Raw genomic sequence first — 23145 nt, forward strand, 5'->3', positions numbered from 1 at the left:
AGTGTTTTTCCACAAATTAGCTGGAGACGGGTGGAAAGACACTAATAGGATTTTTTTAAATTAATTAGCAGCAGACTACACTACTTGAAAAAAAATTAAAATTGATTTGGCGGTATGACGCAGTGAACAACCCTGAGCTGCAGACAACCAGGCTACGGCTGCTCACAGACTACAGGGCGAGCTGCAGTCACACGGAGACCGTGCAGACAGCCGTAAACGGCGCTGCAAGGCCCAAAAACCCTCCTCTACTTTATCCTATGTAGTGTTTTTCCACAAATTAGCTGGAGACGGGTGGAAAGACACTAATAGGATTTTTTTAAATTAATTAGCAGCAGACTACACTACTTGAAAAAAAATTAAAATTGATTTGGCGGTATGACGCAGTGAACAACCCTGAGCTGCAGACAACCAGGCTATGGCTGCTCACAGACTACAGGGCGAGCTGCAGTCACACGGAGACCGTGCAGACAGCCGTAAACGGCGCTGCAAGGCCCAAAAACCCTCCTCTACTTTATCCTATGTAGTGTTTTTCCACAAATTAGCTGGAGACGGGTGGAAAGACACTAATAGGATTTTTTAAAATTAATTAGCAGCAGACTACACTACTTGAAAAAAAATTAAAATTGATTTGGCGGTATGACGCAGTGAACAACCCTGAGCTGCAGACAACCAGGCTACGGCTGCTCACAGACTACAGGGCGAGCTGCAGTCACACGGAGACCGTGCAGACAGCCGTAAACGGCGCTGCAAGGCCCAAAAACCCTCCTCTACTTTATCCTATGTAGTGTTTTTCCACAAATTAGCTGGAGACGGGTGGAAAGACACTAATAGGATTTTTTTAAATTAATTAGCAGCAGACTACACTACTTGAAAAAAAATTAAAATTGATTTGGCGGTATGACGCAGTGAACAACCCTGAGCTGCAGACAACCAGGCTACGGCTGCTCACAGACTACAGGGCGAGCTGCAGTCACACGGAGACCGTGCAGACAGCCGTAAACGGCGCTGCAAGGCCCAAAAACCCTCCTCTACTTTATCCTATGTAGTGTTTTTCCACAAATTAGCTGGAGACGGGTGGAAAGACACTAATAGGATTTTTTTGAATAAATTAGCAGCAGACTACACTACTTGAAAAAAAAAAAAAAAAAAGAACAGTATGAGGCAATGAACCACCCTCCCTGAACTGAATACAACCAGCTATGGATGGCCTATGTGGCTGCACTCAGACTAGAGAGTGGGCTGCACTCACACACACACACACACACAGACCTTGCAGATCGCTGTGAAAACAGCGCTACAAGGCAAAAGCAAGGTGAATAGTAGGTGAACACAGCGGTTGCTAAATTAGCCTTTGGAAAGCACAAAGAAGCAAATCGCTATCTCTAAACTGTCCCTCAGTCAGCAAACAGCGTCCTGTCACTAACTGAATTCACAGCAGAGTGATCGCAAAATGGCGCCAGCGACTTTTAAACTGCATCATGACATCATTTCAGCAGCCAATCACAGCCATGCCAGTAGTTTCATGCCCTCCATGCTAAACAGGATGTGCCCACACTTGGAATCATTCTCATTGGCTGAATTTCTGAATTTTGAATCTTGGAACTTCCGATTCCGGTATCCGATACGCGGCAAGTATCGGAATACCGGTATCGGAATTCCGATACCGCAAGTATCGGCCGATACCCGATACTTGCGGTATCGGAATGCTCAACACTAGTTATCATACATTTTTTCAACACACCAAAAATATACATGTAAGTGAATTTTGTAATTTAAAATATGAGCCTTGACTAGGAAAGAGACCAATGTCAGTAAAGTGTCAAATACAGTATGTGGACACTATATAAATAATGTATTTTTGATATGTTTAGGTACTCCCCACTTGGAATTGCATCTCTAATCTGTGGGAAGATTGCAGCTATCAAGGATTTAGAAACCGTGGCCAGGCAACTTGGAATGTATATGGTTACAGTAATTGTGGGCCTAGTAATCCATGGAGGTGTGATCCTACCACTCATATTTTTCTCCATTACCAGAAAAAATCCTTTTAGGTTCTATGCTGGTATATTTCAGGCCTGGATCACTGCTCTTGGCACAGCGTCTAGGTAAGTGACTGAATTCATGACAACTGTCCTGTAACAATCAATAAAATCAGTCCTGAAAGATTAATTTATGGTTTTTATTGCAAAATCAGGCAGAAATCAAGCAGAAAACTTAGCCTGTACAGTCGTGACCAGAGCCGGACAGGCCATCTGGCAAATGCCAGAAGGGCCTGTCTGGTCATCGGCTGCCTTGTCTGCTACGTTGTTAACAGAATCGGTGTTCTCAAGACACCCATACTGTTAAGAGTTGTGATGGAGCACAAAGTTGCTGACTCTGTCACTTATCCCAGCAGGCCACGGGTATCATTAGAAATATTGGTCTTGTAAAAAATCTCCCTTTCCTTCATCCAGGGTAATATTAGTAATATATCCCATCTGGTTCATGGGGACAGGGGACAACATGGGCCTGTGTGATTTCAAATGCCAGGACTGAATTTCAGCCCCAGTCCGTGCCTGGTCGTGACTACAAGTTTTGAAAGAGACTCAAATTTTGTTTTTCACAGTTAGCTGCTTCAGTGTTTTCAGATCCTTTAGCCATATATTTCTATGGTTACAGAAGTACAATTATAAACATTCCATAAGTTTTGAAACTTTTAAATACATCAGCTTTCGGCAAAGACTCAATACTTAGAAGGTTGACCTGTATTTTTCAAGACTTTTGCAGTGTTCCCTGGTAGCTGAATATCACCTTCTGGGCCAAATCCTGACTGATGATTGCCCATTTTTGTCTAATTAGTGCATGGAGTTGATTTTTGGGGATTGACCACAGGTTCTTAACTGGATTGAGATTTGGGGAGTTTCGAGGCCATGGACCCAAAATTTCAATGTTTTGTTAAATGAGGATTTGTAGATCCCATTCTTTATTCAGACCATCTCCTAGAAAGGATACAGTGCAGAGCTTGCTCTGGAATGGCAGTAGACAGGTTTCAGCGCATCTGCACTCACAGTCAGTGGAAGTTTTTGAAGGGTGTCTTGGTGTCAATGATAGCATTGAAAAGCTTTTTTATCTCGAAGAAAAATGTAACTAACAGACTGACATTTTGTAGGAAGCACAGGAAATTAATTTTCTCTGAGGAAGCTCCCTCAGACTGTTTGGGACATCTGGAAGAATGATTGTCTGGTGAAGAAAAGGTGAGTACCACCATGAGTCCTGTGTCTGCCAACAGAAACGTCTCCTGAAACCATTCATGTGCGCAGGCTTCTCATACATGGAAGGGTACTGACTTACAATTTTGCCTTTAGCCCTTCCAGGAATAAAGAATGGAATCTAAACATCCTCCAAGAACATCTTTTACCAATCATCCAGGAGCAATTTTTTGAGGACAAACTTTTTCCAGCATAATTGAAACCATGTCACAAGGCAAATGTGTTAACTAAGTTGCTTGGTGAACAAAAACATTGAAATTTTGAGTCCATGGCAAGGAAACTCCCAAGATTTCAATCTCATTACGAACACGTGAAACTTCATAAACATATGAGGACAAAGAAAACACAGAAATTGTTATTAACTCCATTCACTGATTAGACAAGAATGGTTGGTCCTCACCCAAGATTAAGCTTAGAAGCTGATATCCAGCTGCTGGGTCAAAGGGCAGAAGTCTTGAAAAATAAGAGTCAACAGATAAAATATTGAGCCTTTGCACAACCTTCATGCCAATAAAAGTTATAAAACTTATGAAAAGTTGTGCTTCAGTAACCTTAAAAAAACAACTAAAATTTCTAAAAAGACTGAAGCAGGAAGCTTTGTGAAAACCAAACCTTGTGTCAGTCTCAAAAATGTTGTCAATGAGTGCATTGTTATAGATGTATCCTAAACCTGCCTCTATTTTTGACAAATAAGAAGATATTAGTTACAAATTGTTAAATAAATCATTAAGTTCAATGGATACACTTTGATGCATCTAATGACCATAAAATCCTATGTTAAAGAATGTTAAAAGAGATACAAACTCCCTGACAGACCCTCTTGGTGGCCTCATTGATGGATTTTCACTTAATTTAATTTTTCATCAAGCAATTGACAATGGAACACAGCGGCTATAGAAGGCCCCCATGCAAAAATTTAAAGGAAACCCAATTGTCAGTAATCCGACGCCAAGGAAGATACAACACTGTGTTAGGGCTGGTGGAATGCACCGAGTAAATTGAGAGATATTATTTGGTGCGTTCGCAGCCCGGGGTCCACCGTGCAGGAGAGGACCTGCTGCTGGCAAATGGCGGCCCTTTATGGCGGTAGAAGCGAACTCTGTTACTTCACAGAGTGCCAGATCTCACTCTGACCCACGGTGGCTATAGTGCCCGCGCCTGAGGACGCCCCGAGTCAGCAGCTGAGACCTTGGCAACTAAGGAACGCGGAACCCTGTTGACTTCACAGGAGTATCCAGAAACTGCCGAGCTGATGGCAGTGTGTGGCAACACAAACATACAATCTCCTCACCGGAGGAGCCGGTATTCTAGGGGCTTATTTCAGCCGGGGCCCTAAATCCACGCACACAATCTCCTCGCCGGAGGTGCCGGCATTCTAGGGGCTTATTTCAGCCGAGTCCCTGAACACACATAAATGTGACCACACTGGCGCATGCACAAAACTGATTCAATACTAGCGCATGGCCGTGCGGTCATGAGAGCCTTAAATAGCTGCAGCAAGAAAAGGACCTTCCTAGAAGGACCAATGAGAGGCTGCTACAGAGCCTGAGCACCTTCAGGACCTTCCTGGAGGACCAATGGATTTAGCTGCAGTATCTGAACATGTGACCCTCAATCTCCACTGAGAGATCTTACTCTGGGCATGCTCAGAACGAGAAAAGCAGGACTTAGTCCCAGAGGCGTCTGCTCGCCGCTGCCCAGCACTGGCAGAAGCTGGAAAAGCAGCTGTTAGGGGCCGAGATCCCGCTTCTGCACAGGGGGAATCTCGGGCCGTTTCTGCTGCGGTCTCCCATTCTTCTTCTGCCGCAGTGGAGCCTGCTCAGCAGAGACGTCGGTCCCAGCGTCTGGCTCAGTCTCACTCTGTGCTTAGGGTTGCTGGTGCTTTTCCAGCTTCTACCTTTAAAGCCAGTGCTGGGCAGCGGCGAGCAGACGCTTTTGGGACTAAGTCCTGCTTTTTCCCTTCTGAGCATGCCCAGGGTGAGATCTCCCGTTGGAGATCGAGGGTCACATGCTCAGATACTGCAGCAGATCCCATTGGTCCTCCAGGAAGGTCCTGAAGGTGCTGAACTTCTGTGGCAGCTTCCCATTGGTCCTTTTCTGGAAGGTCCTGTTCGTGCTGCAGCTATATAAGTTTCGCATGACCGCACGGCCATGCGCTAGTGTACAATTGTATACGTGTGTTTATTGATGAGTGCAAGTCGTTCCTTAAATATCCCATCCCTAAAGTAAGACTGCTCGCGTATGGTGTATGGCTGCTATCTAGCGCCCGACTAAACTCACAACGTGTTACACACGATACAGCGTCTATTGCTGTGACCGCCAGTTCGGCGCCACGCACCAGGAGAGCGCTTCCTAACCCACGTCTGGGTGATTAGTGGTGTCAGCCTGCACGGCACAGCCCGCTCTCTTGTGCTTTATACTATTTCTGTTAGTTACCTATTACACCCAGTTGCGGTGTTGTGCGCAAGTAGTCTGTACGGACTTCAATCCCGAGTCTAGGGACTGAGTTCGGCGACTCCTTGCTTGCTCTCTTTTGTGCGGTATTGCGGCCCTGTGTAGTAACAGGGTTCACTTCCACCGCCATATAGCGCAGCCATTTACTAGCAGCAGGTTTCTCCTGCAAGGTGGACCCCGGTCTGCGAACGCACCTAATATTATTTCACCCTATACTTGGTGCGTTCCACCAGCCCTAACAGCAGCAGTAACCCTTTGTACAGAGTCAGACTGAGCGAGACGCTTGGACTGACGTCTCTGCTGAGCAGGCTCCACTGTGGCAGGAGAAGAATGGGAGACCGCAGCGGAGATGGCCCGAGATTCCCCCTGTGCAGAGTGTTGTGAATCTGCTTTTGGGCTCCTTCTGGTGGTGGCTAGTGGTACTGGTGACTCGGGTCTGTTTTATTTCTCAGTTCACCTGTTTTCATCAGTAGTGGGGTGTTCCTATTTAATCCTGCTCTTCAGTCATTGCCTTGCCGGCCATCAGTGTAACCAGAGCCTTTCTGTTGCATGTTCCTGCTCCTAGACTACTGATCAGCTAAGTTGGACTCTTAGTCCTAAGTTTGTTTGCATTTTTGTTCCAGTTTACAGTTAAGTCATTCTCTGTAGCTGGAAGCTCTTGTGGGCTGAAAATTACCACTCCGGTGTCATGAGTTGACACATGAGTTTTAAAGTAATTTCAGGATGGTATTTTAAAAGGGTTTTCAGCTGACCGTGCAGTTCCCTTTTGTATCTTTCTACTATCTAGTAAGCGGACCTCGCTTTACTGAACCTACCTTCATACTGCGTATGTCTTTTCCTCTGAACTCACCGTCAATATATGTGGGGGGCTTCTGTCTCCTTTTTGGGGGAATTTCCCTAGAGGTAAGCCAGGTCTGTTTTTTCCTCTACTAGGGTAAGTTAGTTCTCCGGCTGGCGAGAGACGTCTAGGGATAAAACGTAGGCACGCCCCCCGGCCACTATTAGTTGTGTGGTAGGTTTAGCTCACGGTCAGCTCGAGATTCCATCACCCAAGAGCTCGTTCGTTATTTATGTGTCCTGACATTCCCCTGCCATTGGGAACCATGACAGTATGGCCGGCCACGTGTTAAAACTGTTGGCAGAAGAAAGGAGAGAAAAAGAAGTCTGCAAATTTTTTTTTTTTTTCCTCTGTGTTTGCTCTATAGTTGAATCAGTTGCATTTCAGCTCTAATTGCAGTCTTTGTCTCCCTCTCCTTCTAACCCTTGAATGGCTCTGATCTCACCTGCTTAAAATGGATCCTCAGAGTTTGGCTACAGGTTTGAATAATCTTGCCACAAAAGTTCAAAATTTACAGGATTTTGTTATTCATGCTCCTATATCTGAACCTAGAATTCCTATACCAGAGTTTTTCTCCGGAGATAGATCTCGTTTTCTGAATTTCAAATATAATTGTAAATTATTTCTTTCTCTGAGACCTCGCTCCGCTGGAGATCCCGCACAGCAGGTTAAGATTGTAATTTCCTTGCTGCGAGGTGACCCTCAAGATTGGGCATTTGCATTGGCACCAGGGGATCCTGCGTTGCTCAATGTGGATGCATTTTTTCTGGCTTTGGGGTTGCTTTATGAGGAACCTAATTTAGAGATTCAGGCTGAAAAAGCCTTGATGGCCCTATCTCAAGGGCAAGATGAAGCTGAAATATACTGCCAAAAATTTCGTAAATGGTCTGTGCTTACTCAGTGGAATGAGTGCGCTTTGGCGGCGAATTTCAGAGAGGGTCTCTCTGATGCCATTAAGGATGTTATGGTGGGGTTCCCTGCGCCTACAGGTCTGAATGAGTCCATGACAATGGCTATTCAGATTGATCGGCGTTTGCGGGAGCGTAAACCTGTGCACCATTTGGCGGTGTCTTCTGAGAAGGCGCCAGAGAATATGCAATGTGATAGAATTCTGTCCAGAAGCGAACGGCAGAATTTTAGGCGAAAAAATGGGTTGTGCTTCTATTGTGGTGATTCAACTCATGTTATATCAGCATGCTCTAGACGCACAAAGAAGGTTGATAAGTCTGTTTCAATTGGCACTTTACAGTCTAAGTTTATTCTATCTGTGACCTTGATTTGTTCATTATCGTCAATTACCGCGGACGCCTATGTCGACTCTGGCGCCGCTTTGAGTCTTATGGATTGGTCCTTTGCCAGGCGCTGTGGGTTTAATCTAGAGCCTCTGGAAGTCCCTATACCTCTGAAGGGTATTGATTCTACGCCATTGGCTAGTAATAAACCACAATACTGGACACAAGTGACTATGCGTATGACTCCAGACCATCAGGAGGTGATTCGCTTCCTTGTGTTGTACAATCTACATGATGTTTTGGTGCTCGGATTGCCATGGTTACAATCTCATAACCCAGTCCTTGACTGGAAAGCAATGTCTGTGTTAAGCTGGGGATGTCAGGGGGCTCATGGGGACGTACCTCTGGTTTCCATTTCATCATCTATTCCCTCTGAGATTCCGGCATTTTTGTCTGATTATCGTGATGTTTTTGAGGAGCCTAAGCTTGGTTCACTCCCTCCTCACAGAGATTGCGATTGTACCATAGATCTGATTCCAGGCAGTAAATTTCCAAAGGGTCGTTTGTTTAATTTATCCGTACCTGAACATGTTGCTATGCGAGAGTATATTAAGGAGTCTCTGGAAAAGGGACATATTCGTCCTTCTTCATCTCCCTTAGGAGCCGGTTTTTTCTTTGTATCTAAAAAAGATGGCTCTTTGAGGCCGTGTATTGATTATCGACTCTTGAATAAAATTACAGTCAAATATCAGTATCCTTTGCCACTGCTGACTGATTTGTTTGCTCGAATAAAGGGGGCTAAGTGGTTCTCTAAGATTGATCTTCGTGGGGCGTATAATTTGGTGCGAATTAAGCAGGGGGATGAGTGGAAAACCGCATTTAATACGCCCGAGGGCCATTTTGAGTATTTGGTAATGCCTTTTGGTCTTTCAAATGCCCCTTCAGTCTTTCAGTCCTTTATGCATAACATTTTCCGTGAATATTTGGATAAATTTATGATTGTGTATCTGGATGATATTTTGATTTTTTCGGATGACTGGGACTCTCATGTCCAACAAGTCAGGAGGGTTTTTCAGGTTTTGCGGGCTAATTCCTTGTGTGTGAAGGGTTCTAAGTGTATTTTTGGGGTTCAAAAGATTTCTTTTTTGGGGTACATTTTTTCCCCTTCTTCCATTGAGATGGATCCTGTCAAGGTTCGGGCTATTTGTGATTGGACGCAACCTACTTCTCTTAAGAGCCTACAGAAATTCTTGGGCTTTGCTAATTTTTATCGTCGATTTATAACTGGTTTTTCGGATGTTGCTAAACCTTTGACTGATTTGACTAAAAAGGGTGCTGATGTTACTGATTGGTCCCCTGCTGCTGTGGAGGCCTTTCGGGATCTTAAGCGCCGCTTTTCTTCTGCCCCTGTGTTGCGTCAGCCTGATGTTGCTCTTCCTTTTCAGGTTGAGGTCGACGCTTCCGAGATCGGAGCTGGGGCGGTTTTGTCGCAGAAAAGTTCCGACTGCTCCGTGATGAGACCTTGTGCGTTCTTTTCTCGAAAATTTTCGCCCGCCGAGCGAAACTATGATATTGGTAATTGGTATTGGTTTTTCAAAGATGGTTCATTTGGTACCCTTGCCTAAGTTGCCTTCCTCATCCGAATTGGTTCCTCTGTTTTTTCAAAATGTGGTTCGCTTGCATGGTATTCCGGAAAATATCGTTTCTGACAGGGGGACCCAGTTCGTGTCTAGATTTTGTCGGGCATTCTGTGCTAGGATGGGCATTGATTTGTCTTTTTCGTCTGCGTTCCATCCTCAGACTAATGGCCAGACTGAGCGAACTAATCAGACCTTGGAGACTTATTTGAGGTGTTTTGTGTCTGCGGATCAGGATGACTGGGTTGCCTTTTTGCCGTTGGCAGAGTTTGCCCTCAATAATCGGGCTAGTTCTGCCACTTTGGTTTCTCCTTTCTTTTGCAATTCGGGGTTTCACCCTCGTTTTTCTTCCGGTCAGGTGGAGTCTTCGGATTGTCCGGGGGTGGATACTATGGTGGATAGGTTGCATCGGATTTGGGGACAGGTGGTGGACAATTTGAAGTTGTCCCAGGAGAAGACTCAGCATTTTGCTAACCGCCGTCGTCGTGTTGGTCCTCGTCTTCGTGTTGGGGACTTGGTGTGGTTGTCTTCCCGTTTTGTCCCTATGAGGGTTTCTTCTCCTAAGTTTAAGCCTCGGTTCATCGGTCCTTATAGGATTTTGGAGATTCTTAACCCTGTATCCTTTCGTTTAGACCTTCCGGCATCTTTCGCTATCCATAATGTCTTCCATCGGTCGTTGTTGCGGAGGTATGAGGTGCCGGTTGTTCCTTCTACCGAGCCTCCTGCTCCTGTGCTGGCTGAGGGTGAATTGGAGTATGTTGTAGAGAAAATCTTGGACTCCCGTATTTCCAGACGGAGACTACAATATCTGGTTAAGTGGTTAAGTGGAAGGGCTATGGTCAAGAAGATAATTCTTGGGTAACTGCTTCTGATGTTCACGCCTCTGATTTGGTTTGTGCCTTTCATAGGGCTCATCCGGATCACCCTGGTGGTTCTTGTGAGGGTTCGGTGCCCCCTCCTTGAGGGGGGGGTACTGTTGTGAATCTGCTTTTGGGCTCCTTCTGGTGGTGGCTAGTGGTACTGGTGACTCGGGTCTGTTTTCTTTCTCAGTTCACCTGTTTTCCTCAGTAGTGGGGTGTTCCTATTTAATCCTGCTCTTCAGTCATTGCCTTGCCGGCCATCAATGTAACCAGAGCCTTTCTGTTGCATGTTCCTGCTCCTAGACTACTGATCAGCTAAGTTGGACTCTTAAGGTACCGTCACATTAAGCGACGCTGCAGCGATAGCGACAACGATGGCGATCGCTGCAGCGTCGCTGTTTGATCGCTGGAGAGCTGTCACACAGACCGCTCTCCAGCGACCAACGATGCCGAGGTCCCCGGGTAACCAGGGTAAACATCGGGTTGCTAAGCGCAGGGCCGCGCTTAGTAACCCGATGTTTACCCTGGTTACCAGCGTAAAAGTAAAAAAAACAAACAGTACATGCTCACCTGCGCGTCCTCCAGCGTCTGCTTCCTGACACTGACTGAGCTCCGGCCCTAACAGCAGAGCGGTGACGTCACCGCTCTGCTTTCACTTTCACTTTAGGGCCGGCGATCAGTCAGTGCAGGAAGCAGAAGCTGGGGGACGCGCAGGTGAGCATGTACTGTTTGTTTTTTTTACTTTTACGCTGGTAACCAGGGTAAACATCGGGTTACTAAGCGCGGCCCTGCGCTTAGTAACCCGATGTTTACCCTGGTTACCAGTGTAAAATATCGCTGGTATCGTTGCTTTTGGTGTCAAACACAACGATACACAGCGATCGGACGACCAAATAAAGTTCTGGACTTTATTCAGCGACCAGCGACATCACAGCAGGATCCTGATCGCTGCTGCGTGTCAAACTAAACGATATCGCTAGCGAGGACGCTGCAACGTCACGGATCGCTAGCGATATCGTTTAGTGTGACGGTACCTTTAGTCCTAAGTTTGTTTGCATTTTTGTTCCAGTTTACAGTTAAGTCATTCTCTGTAGCTGGAAGCTCTTGTGGGCTGAAAATTACCACTCCGGTGTCATGAGTTGACACATGAGTTTTAAAGTAATTTCAGGATGGTATTTTAAAAGGGTTTTCAGCTGACCGTGCAGTTCCCTTTTGTATCTTTCTACTATCTAGTAAGCGGACCTCGCTTTGCTGAACCTACCTTCATACTGCGTATGTCTTTTCCTCTGAACTCACCGTCAATATATGTGGGGGGCTTCTGTCTCCTTTTTGGGGGAATTTCCCTAGAGGTAAGCCAGGTCTGTTTTTTCCTCTACTAGGGTAAGTTAGTTCTCCGGCTGGCGAGAGACGTCTAGGGATAAAACGTAGGCACGCCCCCCGGCCACTATTAGTTGTGTGGTAGGTTTAGCTCACGGTCAGCTCGAGATTCCATCACCCAAGAGCTCGTTCGTTATTTATGTGTCCTGACGTTCCCCTGCCATTGGGAACCATGACAGCAGAGGCGGGAACTCGACCCCTAACACACTGGTCTTTTGATTAGCTCTTCTAATCCAGCATGGTAACCAAATTGGGTTGCAATAGTATATGGCAGATGATCTCCAGTCTCTAAATATCCAAATAGTGGCATCAAGATCTAGCCTCGACAGCAGATCATATCCCTTCTAAAACATAACACCAAGTGCAAACCCCAAGCATGTGGCTTATTGTTCTACCTCTCTTTGGATCAGCTCCCTGGATGCGCACCCCACTCCCTTAAATTTAATTCAAAGGGTCAGAGAAGGTCCCAGAAGCTCTGTTTTGGCCCTTCTGAAAAGTTGTGCATCAACAAGGTCCACAGAGAGGAACAAGGACACACATACCACACATACCCCAACCAGATGCAGGACAAGGAATGCCTGGGGGTGACACACTGTTACTACTCATTCCCCCCTCTAATTGTGTGCATACAAGGGATTGTAACAGGCCGCTTGTTAAGTACACATATATATAGCTGACATGACTCATGGCTCCTTCTGCCTGGGCAATCCATCATCATTTTGGTGTTGGTTCCCTTTTTGATAATGTATGGTAAAGCTAAAGGTTTGAATGGCCAGCCTCCACTTCACATCCTCCTTTGGCTTAAACTCTGTTTCTTGCTCCCACAAATCAGCAATGTAGATCTCCCACATCGTAGGAGAATATCTGCAGACAGGCTACTCATCATCCCAAACACGCATTGCTCGGCCCCAAAGCCAAAGTCCAGCTCTACAGTTGTTTTTGGAATATTCCTCCATTTGCCTCCAGCTAATTCAATGGTAATTCCCGGTCCTTGCTTTATTGCTTCCAACAAACCACTCTGGGATCAGTTATGATGAGAAATTCCCCAGAGCCACAAAAACCACAAACTCTCCATCCATCTATCACAACTTCTTGCAAGTGCTTTCTTTGATGATTAGAGAAACTTGTGACTGTGTCTCGCACACCATAAATTACTAGTGGTCGAAAAAGGTTGTCTAAGTCATTAGGCAAGTCAACTCGAAGTGGTGACACCTCTTTCTCCCTTGTAGTTGGCTGTAGATAATTAATAGGTTGACTTGGTGCAGGGTTTTTCCTCAATCATCCAGCAGGGCAGGTAGCTTGCAGATGTCCAGGCTGACCACATTGGTAACATCTGCAATGTGTTGCACGCCATCCAATTTGCATTCTGTAGGCATTAAGGGGAACCTGGTGACTGATGCCCACATGTAGGTCCACAAGGTGGTTGCTGGGGTTGAGGACAACTCCTCCACTGGATAACTGTGTGCATGTGGCCTACAGATGCCAGGGATGCCCACAGCCATGACATTTGCGCTCTACTACGTTCCCTCCCAGTTGCATTCCAGTAGATGCAGTATAGGTAACTGTAGTCACATTCACATGGGTAGAAAAATGAAGTGGTGGTCTAGTGGGACAATGAATATTGGTGACTTAAGGACAATGGACCACTGGTGGAGGGGAGCTGGCAGTCCTCTCTGCATAAATTAGAAGATTCTTCCACTATGGCTTGATAGTGAGAATCTCATCAGCTAAAGCTGCAACTTGTTCCACTATTGCTTGTTTCCTCTTACGCACCCATTCCCTGATCTCAGCAGGGCATTTTGGCAAAGAACTTCTCTTTTAGGATGACTTGCAAGAACTTCTCCAGACTTAAGGCCCCCTCTTCCTTCAGCCAGCAAATACATGCTTAATTCTATGGGCATACATTTTAAAAAAGACCTCCCCATTACAGGCTAATGAGCGGAACTGAGTCCTGTAAGTGTCTGGAGTTACCGCATAATGTTCCTCATACTCGTGGCTTTGTCCCCAAGCAATGCCGTCCCTTCCTAATGCCATACAACCCACTAATTTTCCATGTATTTACCTCTTTCCCATCTTTCCTCCAATTCCCCTTGGAATCCCTCTCCAATACCGTTTTGAAGGCTATTTCCTTCCAAAATGTCAATTAGTTGATTCTTGGACTGTTCTTAGCAGCTGATCCCTATTTCACGAGCCCTTGTTTGTAGGCTCATCACAGTCCAATTCCTGTATCCTGATGTTCTGGTTCCATTTGTTGCTGCTGTTCTCCATTCCCGCTACTCTTATCCCACCACTGCCAACCAGGTTCTGACGGGGTGTGTGACAGAGCAGGCACAGACAGCAGACGGGTGAACAATCCAAAAGACCTTTTTTGGGACTGGGAGAATATTCCACTGAACATAGATATACTTCCATAGAGTCCGCAATGTGGCGGGAACAAAAGGAACAAATCTGGTTGAGCCACTCGGCAATCTAGTTTGGAGAAGTTATCCTTCAGGATCTCCTTCAATTAAGTGACATGCACTTTTTTTCCATCAGTTGCTTTTCAAAACCTCTTCAAGAAATAGAAACTGCTCAATAAAACTCTGCATATGAACAGCAAAATGGATTTCCCACATAATAAAATCAGATTACTTTTATTAATCATTTTTTAATTGTTTTTTTAAGGATGATTTTGGACTCGTTTTTCATTTGCTCCTAGTTCTTTTTGTAGTTTGCAATTTTTTTTAAATCTGTCTTATATATGTTCACTTGTTTTTTCTTATGTCCGCCAGTGAGGCAGAATTTGCGATTTTAAGAATTTTTTTTCTTGATTCATCAATTGCGTCTCTTTAAAACATGGCAAAAATTGGAAAAAATTTACGTCTGTGCCCTCTGTAGTATTTTTAAGTATACCAGCATTTTTTGGGTGCAATTTTTGCAAAACATACGACTTTTTTTTCTCTAAAAAGTTGCAAAACTTGTTAAAGATAGAAAAAAAATACTATTTCTTTTTTTTGCACAATTTATGAACAGTGCGCACCGTCTTGAAAAAATTTAGAAAAATCAAGAAAAGCCTCAAGGCCAAGAAAAAAGTAACTTAGAAAAAAAGAGAATGATGAATCGAGGCTTCAGTGTGGACATAGACTTAAAAAGGCTTTTAGTTTTTCGGCAAGGCTTACTATTGTTGCATGTTACTCTATAAAGTTTATTTGTAAGAACTATTGGCTTACAAGTGTATTCATATGTTAAAAAATCAATGAACATGTACATAGATACTTCTGTACTGGTCTTGCTTAACCATCTTTCATTTCTTAGTGCCGGCACACTCCCTGTCACTTTCCGCTGCTTGGAGGAAAATTTAAAGATTGACAAGAGAGTAACGCGCTTTGTTTTGCCCATTGGAGCCACCATTAACATGGATGGCACAGCACTGTATGAAGCAGTGGCAGCCATCTTTATAGCTCAGATGAATGGTGTGTCCTTGGACGCTGGTCAAATAGCAACAGTAAGGTAAGCTGTTCCTGTGGCTCTCATCCGGATATACATGGCAGAGAGGCATGATGCCTTGCAATAACATGAAATGCATTATTGTCTATTCCCCTTAGCCTCACAGCAACCTTAGCCAGTGTGGGCGCAGCTAGTATCCCCAGTGCCGGCCTTGTCACCATGCTCCTCATCTTAACAGCTGTGGGACTACCAACTCAGGACATCAGTTTGCTAATTGCAGTGGACTGGTTGCTGTAAGTAAATAGTTCCTCTCTATAAACACATCTGTCATGCAGATATCAACCTTTTTCTTTTGAAAATTGGTTTGTAATAGGTGACTTTAAAAAGGACCTGTCACTATGTTCAGTTCACACCACTCTCCTGAGTATTTCATTTTTTATTTCTTTTTAATCCTCCATACGGTTCCAGAGATACGGCTTTTTTATTTTGTGCTAATTTGTATGGTCTTTACTAAGGGGGCGTGGCTCACAGGATCCTCTTGGGCGTATCTTTAAGCTGCTGTGCATAAGTACCTTGTAAGCCACACCCTCTTGCTGAAGACCATATTAATTAGCACTAAATAAAAAGTCAATATTCCTGGAACCATATGGCGGATTTGAAAAAAATAAAAAATTCAATACTCAGGGGAACCGTGGGAATAAAAAAAGAGCAAGCAGTGAACATTTTGACCTGGAGATTGGTCCTTATTAACAAGTGTGAGTTACATGAATGTGACCCAAAATGGATACTTCTAGAATATTTTCTGGGCAATCCTAAAGGGTGAAACGAGCGGCTGAAAATGTCCTTCATATATATACATACACGGGCAATATACATACTGTACATACAGAATATACACCAAACTTTAAACTTACACCTTTATTATATTGGTCCATCTACTTTTGAGATGATATTATTGGCTTTCAACAAGTCTTTATCATACTGATAATATCTTATTAAGGAGCTGTTCTGGCTTAGAACAAAGGGTGACATTGTTGGTGACATTGCAGCTCATGCTTATTCAAGTGAACAATGTTGAGCTGCAATACCACAAACAACCTACAGACAGATGTGGCACTGTTACTAGAAAAAAGTTAAACCATGTTTGCTTCATCTTGCATTGATCTGAACATTTTACAGATTATCTATAGTTCTCTATTAGTCTGCAGCATCTGTTTTTGTAATTGTTTAGTGATTGCCCAGAGCACAAAAACTGAATTAGCATATAATCCAACACATCAGAGAATTGCTCATAATAATGTCATGTAATGATTTATGTGGAATGTAATCATCCTTGATTTAGCTCCAGATCATGCTACATTCATAAAGAAGCGGAAGCTTGAGAGGTTTTTATGTCATCAGCGGCCTCAGGGGCCCTTAGAATGCTTTTGGCCCCTTTACTAAATGCAATCTGTGCAGCCTGCATTCCAGATCTTACAGATGTATGACCTAGATCTACTAATGTTGCATAATTGTTCGAAGGAACGTTCTGCTGAAAACCAGAAATTGTAACTTTCTTCACATTGAAGGCAACCTGTCACCACATTTGAGGGATCTGACCTATTAATATGGGCATACAGGTTGTAGACTGCTGAAAAAAGTCAGACACAGTGACAATGTGCGAGGAGAGAGATAGGATAATGAAGAGAAGTGGCAGCGTTGTCTTCCGGGCTGCGTCCGCCAAACAGCCTCCAATAACTCATTTACATAAAGTGATAAAAGATTATTTTTTCACAACAAGACATCATCCATGAGGCATACAGATAGAATGTTTTTCAGCCATCTATAACCTGTATGCCCATATTAATATTTTAGATCACTCAAATGTGGTTATAATTTCCATTTAAAGTCAAGACACCTGAAGAAGGCTACAAACAGTCGAAATGCCTTGTGTATATAGTTTTTATTTGTTTTGTATCAGTTTGAATAAAATTTTACCGACAAGCAACCTGAAGTTCCTCCACCTTGATTTCTCTCGGTGGCAAAGACAGGGCCATTCCCTGGTCCTGCATTCTGGCTTTAAAGTCAAGACAGATTTCAGAAACAGCCCAGATGGATTTCCAGCTACTTAAAATAAAGTTGTAATGTCATGAGATGGCAATATAAGAAAGCCTTATAAATACCTTATAGTGCTGAGTAGGGAATACAACACCTATAGAAAGAGATGGTGTATCCAGCTACTGCTGAAAATCCTGTACAGGTTGAAGGACTCATCTTTGCCAGTGTGAATATTGAAGAAGTTGTCCACTACTTGGACAACGCCTTCTCATGCCCCACGCTTTTCCCCGATAAAATAAAAAATCTCACACTCCCCTCCCATGCTAGTGCCGTTCCAGCAGTGTTGACACTTGCATTCCCGGGGATCTCATGTGATTGTTGTGACTTGTGAGCCTGGTGCCCAATCAGTGCTGGCGTCATGATTTCCGCTTTTGGACAAATTGAACATCAAGAGGAAGTGAGAGAGCAGCCCCAGCCCTGACTTCCTCTTGATGTTCGATTTTTCTGAAGACTGGGTCAATGACGCCAGGGCTGATTGGGTGACAGGCTGAATTGTCACAACAACTGCGCGAGAGCCCCGGGAACGCGAGTGCTGACACTGCTGAAACGGCGCTGGCATGGTAGGTGAGCATAAGCTTTTTTATTTTATCAGGGACAAACATTTAGCTCAAGAAGGGGAAATCCTAATAGTGGACAACCTCTTTAAGTATGAATTCCAATGCATAAAACTACGCGTTTAGGCACTGAACCAGATATTAAGCCTGATGACAGCACTGGTAAAGTGCCAAAACGCTTAGTTTTTTTACATTGCAGAAAGCCTTTGTCCCTTGGATCATTGAACACCATCAGCGACACCGGAAATGTCATATCTCCATTGGAGGTTCTACTTCAGAAAATGAGGTCACCAAACACAATAATGTGATCCTCACTAGTTAATTGGGTAAGTCAGGCATACTGCATGAACTGAGGCCAAGATTCTCCACGCAGTCTCAGCTATCTTCATATCTCCTTTTTGTCTTGTAGAGACCGTATGAGAACATCGATCAATGTAGTTGGTGACTCGTTTGGTGCTGGAATCATCTACCATCTTTCCAAAGGAGAACTTGCTGCAATTGATGCAAAGCATGAAGCAAGGGATGGGGCAGATATGGTCAAACTGCACATGATGAACCATGACAGTATAAAAAAGCCAGGTAGAGAGGGTGTTAATAACCCACCATTCTCAGGTTATGCTTCACTACCCACCAATGAGTATGAGGTTCAAGTAGAACATTCTTTGCATCTCTAGTTTTCTTCTAAGCTGCACATGCCATTTCTTCATCTAGATTTTTCATCATTTACCAGTGACAGTCTCAGGTTACCCAGCTTTCCTTATTAATCATACAAAGAAAACGATAATTATGGAAGAGACAATGGGTTGGGTGATGCCTTTTGTCATCTGTCCCATATTCGAGCACAAAGGGCGTGATTCATAATTGCATTTGCACCTTTTTTTCTCTATCTTTTGGTGTTTTCTCCTGTTTTTCATTTATGTCCCATTGTTCTTTTAATTTGCTCATTTTTAAAGCCTTTTTTAAAACTGTTTTTTATTTTTTTATGCTCCCCAATGTGAGCAGAGTTTTAGTTTTGGAGTTTTGCTCCATATAGCAAAATATGCTAAAGATTCACAAAGCATTTTAAAGACAAAAAAAGAGTGCATTTTTGATTTTGCACAATATTGATGAACCAAGTGCAACATTTTGAAGAATTTGGTGCAAATGCTCCGAGAAGAAAAGGGACTTACAAAAATGCAAATGATGAATCAGGACCCAAGTGCCTCACCTAGACATCTAAGCAACAGTCACATAAAAATATTTTATGGCTTCTTAATAACTGATGGATGAAAGTTATCACATTTTACTGACACATCAAGATGTTGTCTAATTTCTAAAATCCATTTTTAAATTATACTTTTAGTATCTTTGTAAAGAGAGGTCCTTCCATATTAGTACAGTTATTTTTTTTTTACTGAGCACGGTGTGATATCGATTCTGCCGATCTTTTCCTTTTTGTGCTACGTCATTCCATTGCAGAGATATTCACATTTGTTGCTTTTGGAATGCAGTATGTGAAATCTCTGCTTGTAGTGCAACAGGGCCTTTCTCCAGAGTCTTCTCTGGGGGCGTGTGCTTTCACTCCTCCCTCCCAGATGCTACCAATCACAGCTAGGCAGCTGGTCTAGCATTCTTAGAAGATGCTGAGCTGCAATTGGCAACATTTGAAAGGAAGGGTTAAAGTGCACACCCCCAGAGAAGACTCGGAGGAAACCCCAGTTGCACTACAAAAAGAAATTTCCCATACTGCTTCCTGAAAACCTGCCAAACATGAATTAAAAGCTATTTACCTGCAGATTAACACTATATCTGCAGGTAAATAGGGTGAATGGAGTGACAGTGCACATGATCGGCTACCGCTCCATTCACACGGGGCTCTTCAGAGTCTAATTCTTGGGATCGGTTGGGGTCCCAAAGATCGGACAGTTATCCCTATCCCATAAATAGGTGATAACTTTCAAACTTGAGAATACCGCTTTAGTAATACTAGATCCAACTCAATGTAAGCAGATCGTGTTCCACGCATCTTCCTCGAGGGGAGGCATCTCAGTTTTATGTGATATATTCTCTCAGAATCATTTTTTGGACTGTACGTGCATTATAAATAGTATACATACATCTTTCTTTGTAAATTTGTATTTTAGATACAGAGTGCATGTAAAGTGTAGTTTATTGTCATATTTTCGGATTGTAATACTGTATATAACAGAAAATGTATATAAATAAAATTGCGCAGTGTAATGTCAATTGTGATCATGAGGAAACATGTTTATAGCAATAGAAAACAAAGTTTATGATATTAGTAAAAGGTAAATGACTCACAAACAGATCAATCAAACGTTTTCTAATATATATATATATATATATATATATATACAGTATATACTAAGAGTGCAAGTCACAGTAAAATTGCCGGACTACTGCTTGTAAATGCTTACCTATGGGCAGAAGTCAAAGAAGGCCTATAGATGGTCTCATGGAGTCTGATCTTCTCAGACTATTTATTGTGGCTGCTAAATTAGCTATTAACAGGTTTTGTTTTATTTTTTTACTATGGGCATAAGATCTAACAAGCAGCTAGTTGCTAACTACCTGCTTGTTGTGCCCGTCACAGACCGCTCCTGCCAGCGATTCCACTGATTTCACGCTTACAGAGCAGATGCTTCTTTTGCCATGCCCTGTAGGCGGCCAGCTCCCCGCTGCCTAACTGTGAGGAGCCAGCTGTCAATCAAATGACATTGGCCATCACGCCCCCTTGACAGAGCAGGCCAGAAGAAGAGGAGCTGATTTGTTGATGTGAAACAGCAGCATCTCCTGCAGGAGCGGTCAATGACCGCTCTGAGCCGGGAGAGATTAACGCCGGGCACAACAGACAGGTAATTAGCAACTACCAGCCTCTGTTTTTTTTTGCTATGGGTCTAAAACCTAAGTCTTTTAACCCTTAACCCCAAGAATACAGAGAGTGCTTTGCCTAAAATTAGCTTCACATAAAAGCCAAATAGCACCTAATAATGTAGAATGAAAAAGATAAAAATTAGGCCTCTTACAGTGCTCCTCCATATTTCTTACAACCTATGGAAACAGGTTCCTAAGTCGTAGACTCAAACTTGGATCCTGTAATGGTTTCTTCACCGTAATGCATTCTTGATGTGTGTTCTATGAATTCCTAAATATCACTGCCTTTACAAGCTCTAATGTATTAATATATCCTTAATGGGGTTGAGCAGTCTTAAGCTACAAATCTGCAGTCACTCTATGCGACTACAGACTTGTGAATCCTCACATAGCTCACACTGCGCTGTGCGGATTCTCTGTGTCGGCACTGGAAGTGGGCGGTCATGTGACCGCAAGTATGCTAATTGCAGAGTTCCGGCTACATTCCGACTAGTATAATATTTATAATACTGGGCTAGTTTAGGAGGAAAAAGAAGAAAGAGAGCTGATGGAGCCAGTCCTATGCCCTGTGCAGACATCATTTAGGAACTGTGTCATGTCAGATCTATGTAAAAAAAAACAACAGCACAATCAGCTATGTAAAGGAGCTGCACTGACGCTACACCAGGAAAATGTTAAGACACTTTCAATGGATATTATTTAGGAAGTGCATATAGGGAGCAAATGAGCAATAAAAACTGTGTAAACATTTTCAGGGAACACTATGGTATTAGATTACAGTGTCAGACAGGCCTACAAGAGTGCTAGCAGATCTTTCTGTAACCCCTGGCATGCAATAATGAGTAGTGATGACTGATGAGTGAACATGCTCGGACAAGGCGTTATCCTCCATGCTCAGGTGCTAAGTGAGTGACTTTGGCGTGCTCGAATAATATGTTCTAGTCCCCGCGGATGCATGTCTCACGCCTGTTCGACAGCAGCAACAAATGCAAGATTTGCCTAACAAACAGGTAATCCCGGCATGTGTCGAACAGCCGCCAGATATGCAGCCATGGCGACTTGAACATAGTATTCGAGCACTCCGAAAATATTCTGTTAGCACCTTACCTGAGCACATTCGCTCAACACTAATTATATCCTATTGATTATTTGTATTTTGCAATGTTAAGGGCAAATATTGCGATATTGTAAGTGAACATGCATGTGTTCTGTATCTTCTCCAGAATCCACTATTTTGATGGGTCAGGGAACCCCAGTCAGACATTGTTGTGCTCAGTATATAATGACCAGTAGTAATATTAAAATTTGCTATGTCCATACAACTTTTAGCACAGAGTGATTCACTCACTACCTTAAAATTGCTGTAACTTTCAAAAAGTAGATCTATCGTACTGAAATTTGGACTGTACAAATGATGGTTGATGAGTAATTGATGTTTTAAAGCAGGCATTGAAAATGTCCAGATTTGCATTCAAGCATGCCTGACGGCGCGTTCCATATTGTTCAATGTGTTCTGCAGAATGTCTGAGGTCATAGCCTGAATGTTCTCTCAGAGTACCTGTAATGTTCATGGCTTGTTACCTTTCAAATGACCCAAAAGGAAAAAATCTATCGGTGTTAAATCAGAATTTCTTGGAGGCCATGGTCCCTTGGAGATTACCGGTCATCAAAGAAGGCTTCAATAACATGGTTTTGACCTCCAAACTTCTTTAGAAACTCACTTTGGCTTCTTTTTAAGGACTCGGATTTACCAATAAGTTTTCACAATGAAAACCTGCTCCTTCAAACTCTATCTGTACATTGTTAACAAATGAAGAAGGAATTAGGCAGGAGTGAAACAGAAGCACCAGACAAACTATCGGCTCGCAGAAAGGCTATCTATTAGTGGAGACAACCGGTGGCAAGACCACTCGGGTCGAGAATGTCGTTGAGGTTCTTGGCACTCTCACTTCTCATGAACCAATGTATGTACAGTCCAAATTTCAGTACGGTCAGCCTTCTCTTTTCGAAGTACAGCCATTTTTCCAGGTAAAATAGCGAGTGAAACACACTGTATATAACGTTACTTTGATTTTATGGTTACCATTGTGATGTTCTTTTATAATGTAAATATTTTTATCCATTGTTTTTTTGTTATGTCGATATGAGTCATAAGTGCGTAATTTATCTGAATTCATCTACAATTTAAAAAAAAAAGGAAAATTAAAGTGTTTTGTACTTCTCATGTCTCTTGGTTATTTTGTCGTAATTTACTAAAAATAAGAGATAACACAGTAATTTAAACATGGAGGGTGGTCATTAAAAATGACCACCCTTCCGGACCAATTTCAATCCTCCTTCTCCCTTTCATCGGTGAGCTCAACCATTTTCCGTGCTCTTCTCTGCTGATTTATGACTACAGATCATATGAAAGTTGAGTCTGAAAGGCGTAATATTTTCTTTTCAATAAGGCCCAATTACAAATTAAAGGTAGATATTGAATATTTAACAAACATTAATATTACAAATGATGAAAAGATGAAAAATAGAATTATGTTACAATGTTGCT

The 23145-nt window shown here is 43.1% G+C and overlaps 1 protein-coding gene across 1 annotated transcript in view; it reads left to right on the forward strand.

Annotated features, from left to right (window-relative positions):
* LOC143768600 (excitatory amino acid transporter 2-like) overlaps positions 1-20016 on the forward strand; it is a 186980-nt gene extending 166964 nt beyond the window's left edge. The window contains exons 7-10 of the mRNA XM_077257237.1: positions 1872-2105; positions 14941-15135; positions 15231-15365; positions 18133-20016. Of these exons, the coding sequence (XP_077113352.1) occupies positions 1872-2105; positions 14941-15135; positions 15231-15365; positions 18133-18397 (829 nt within the window). The 3' untranslated portion in view covers positions 18398-20016. The remainder of the gene's footprint in view (positions 1-1871; positions 2106-14940; positions 15136-15230; positions 15366-18132) is intronic.
* The last annotated feature ends 3129 nt before the right edge of the window (positions 20017-23145 follow it).

This window comes from Ranitomeya variabilis, chromosome 4, assembly GCF_051348905.1.
Source record: "Ranitomeya variabilis isolate aRanVar5 chromosome 4, aRanVar5.hap1, whole genome shotgun sequence".
Taxonomy (NCBI): domain Eukaryota; kingdom Metazoa; phylum Chordata; class Amphibia; order Anura; family Dendrobatidae; genus Ranitomeya; species Ranitomeya variabilis.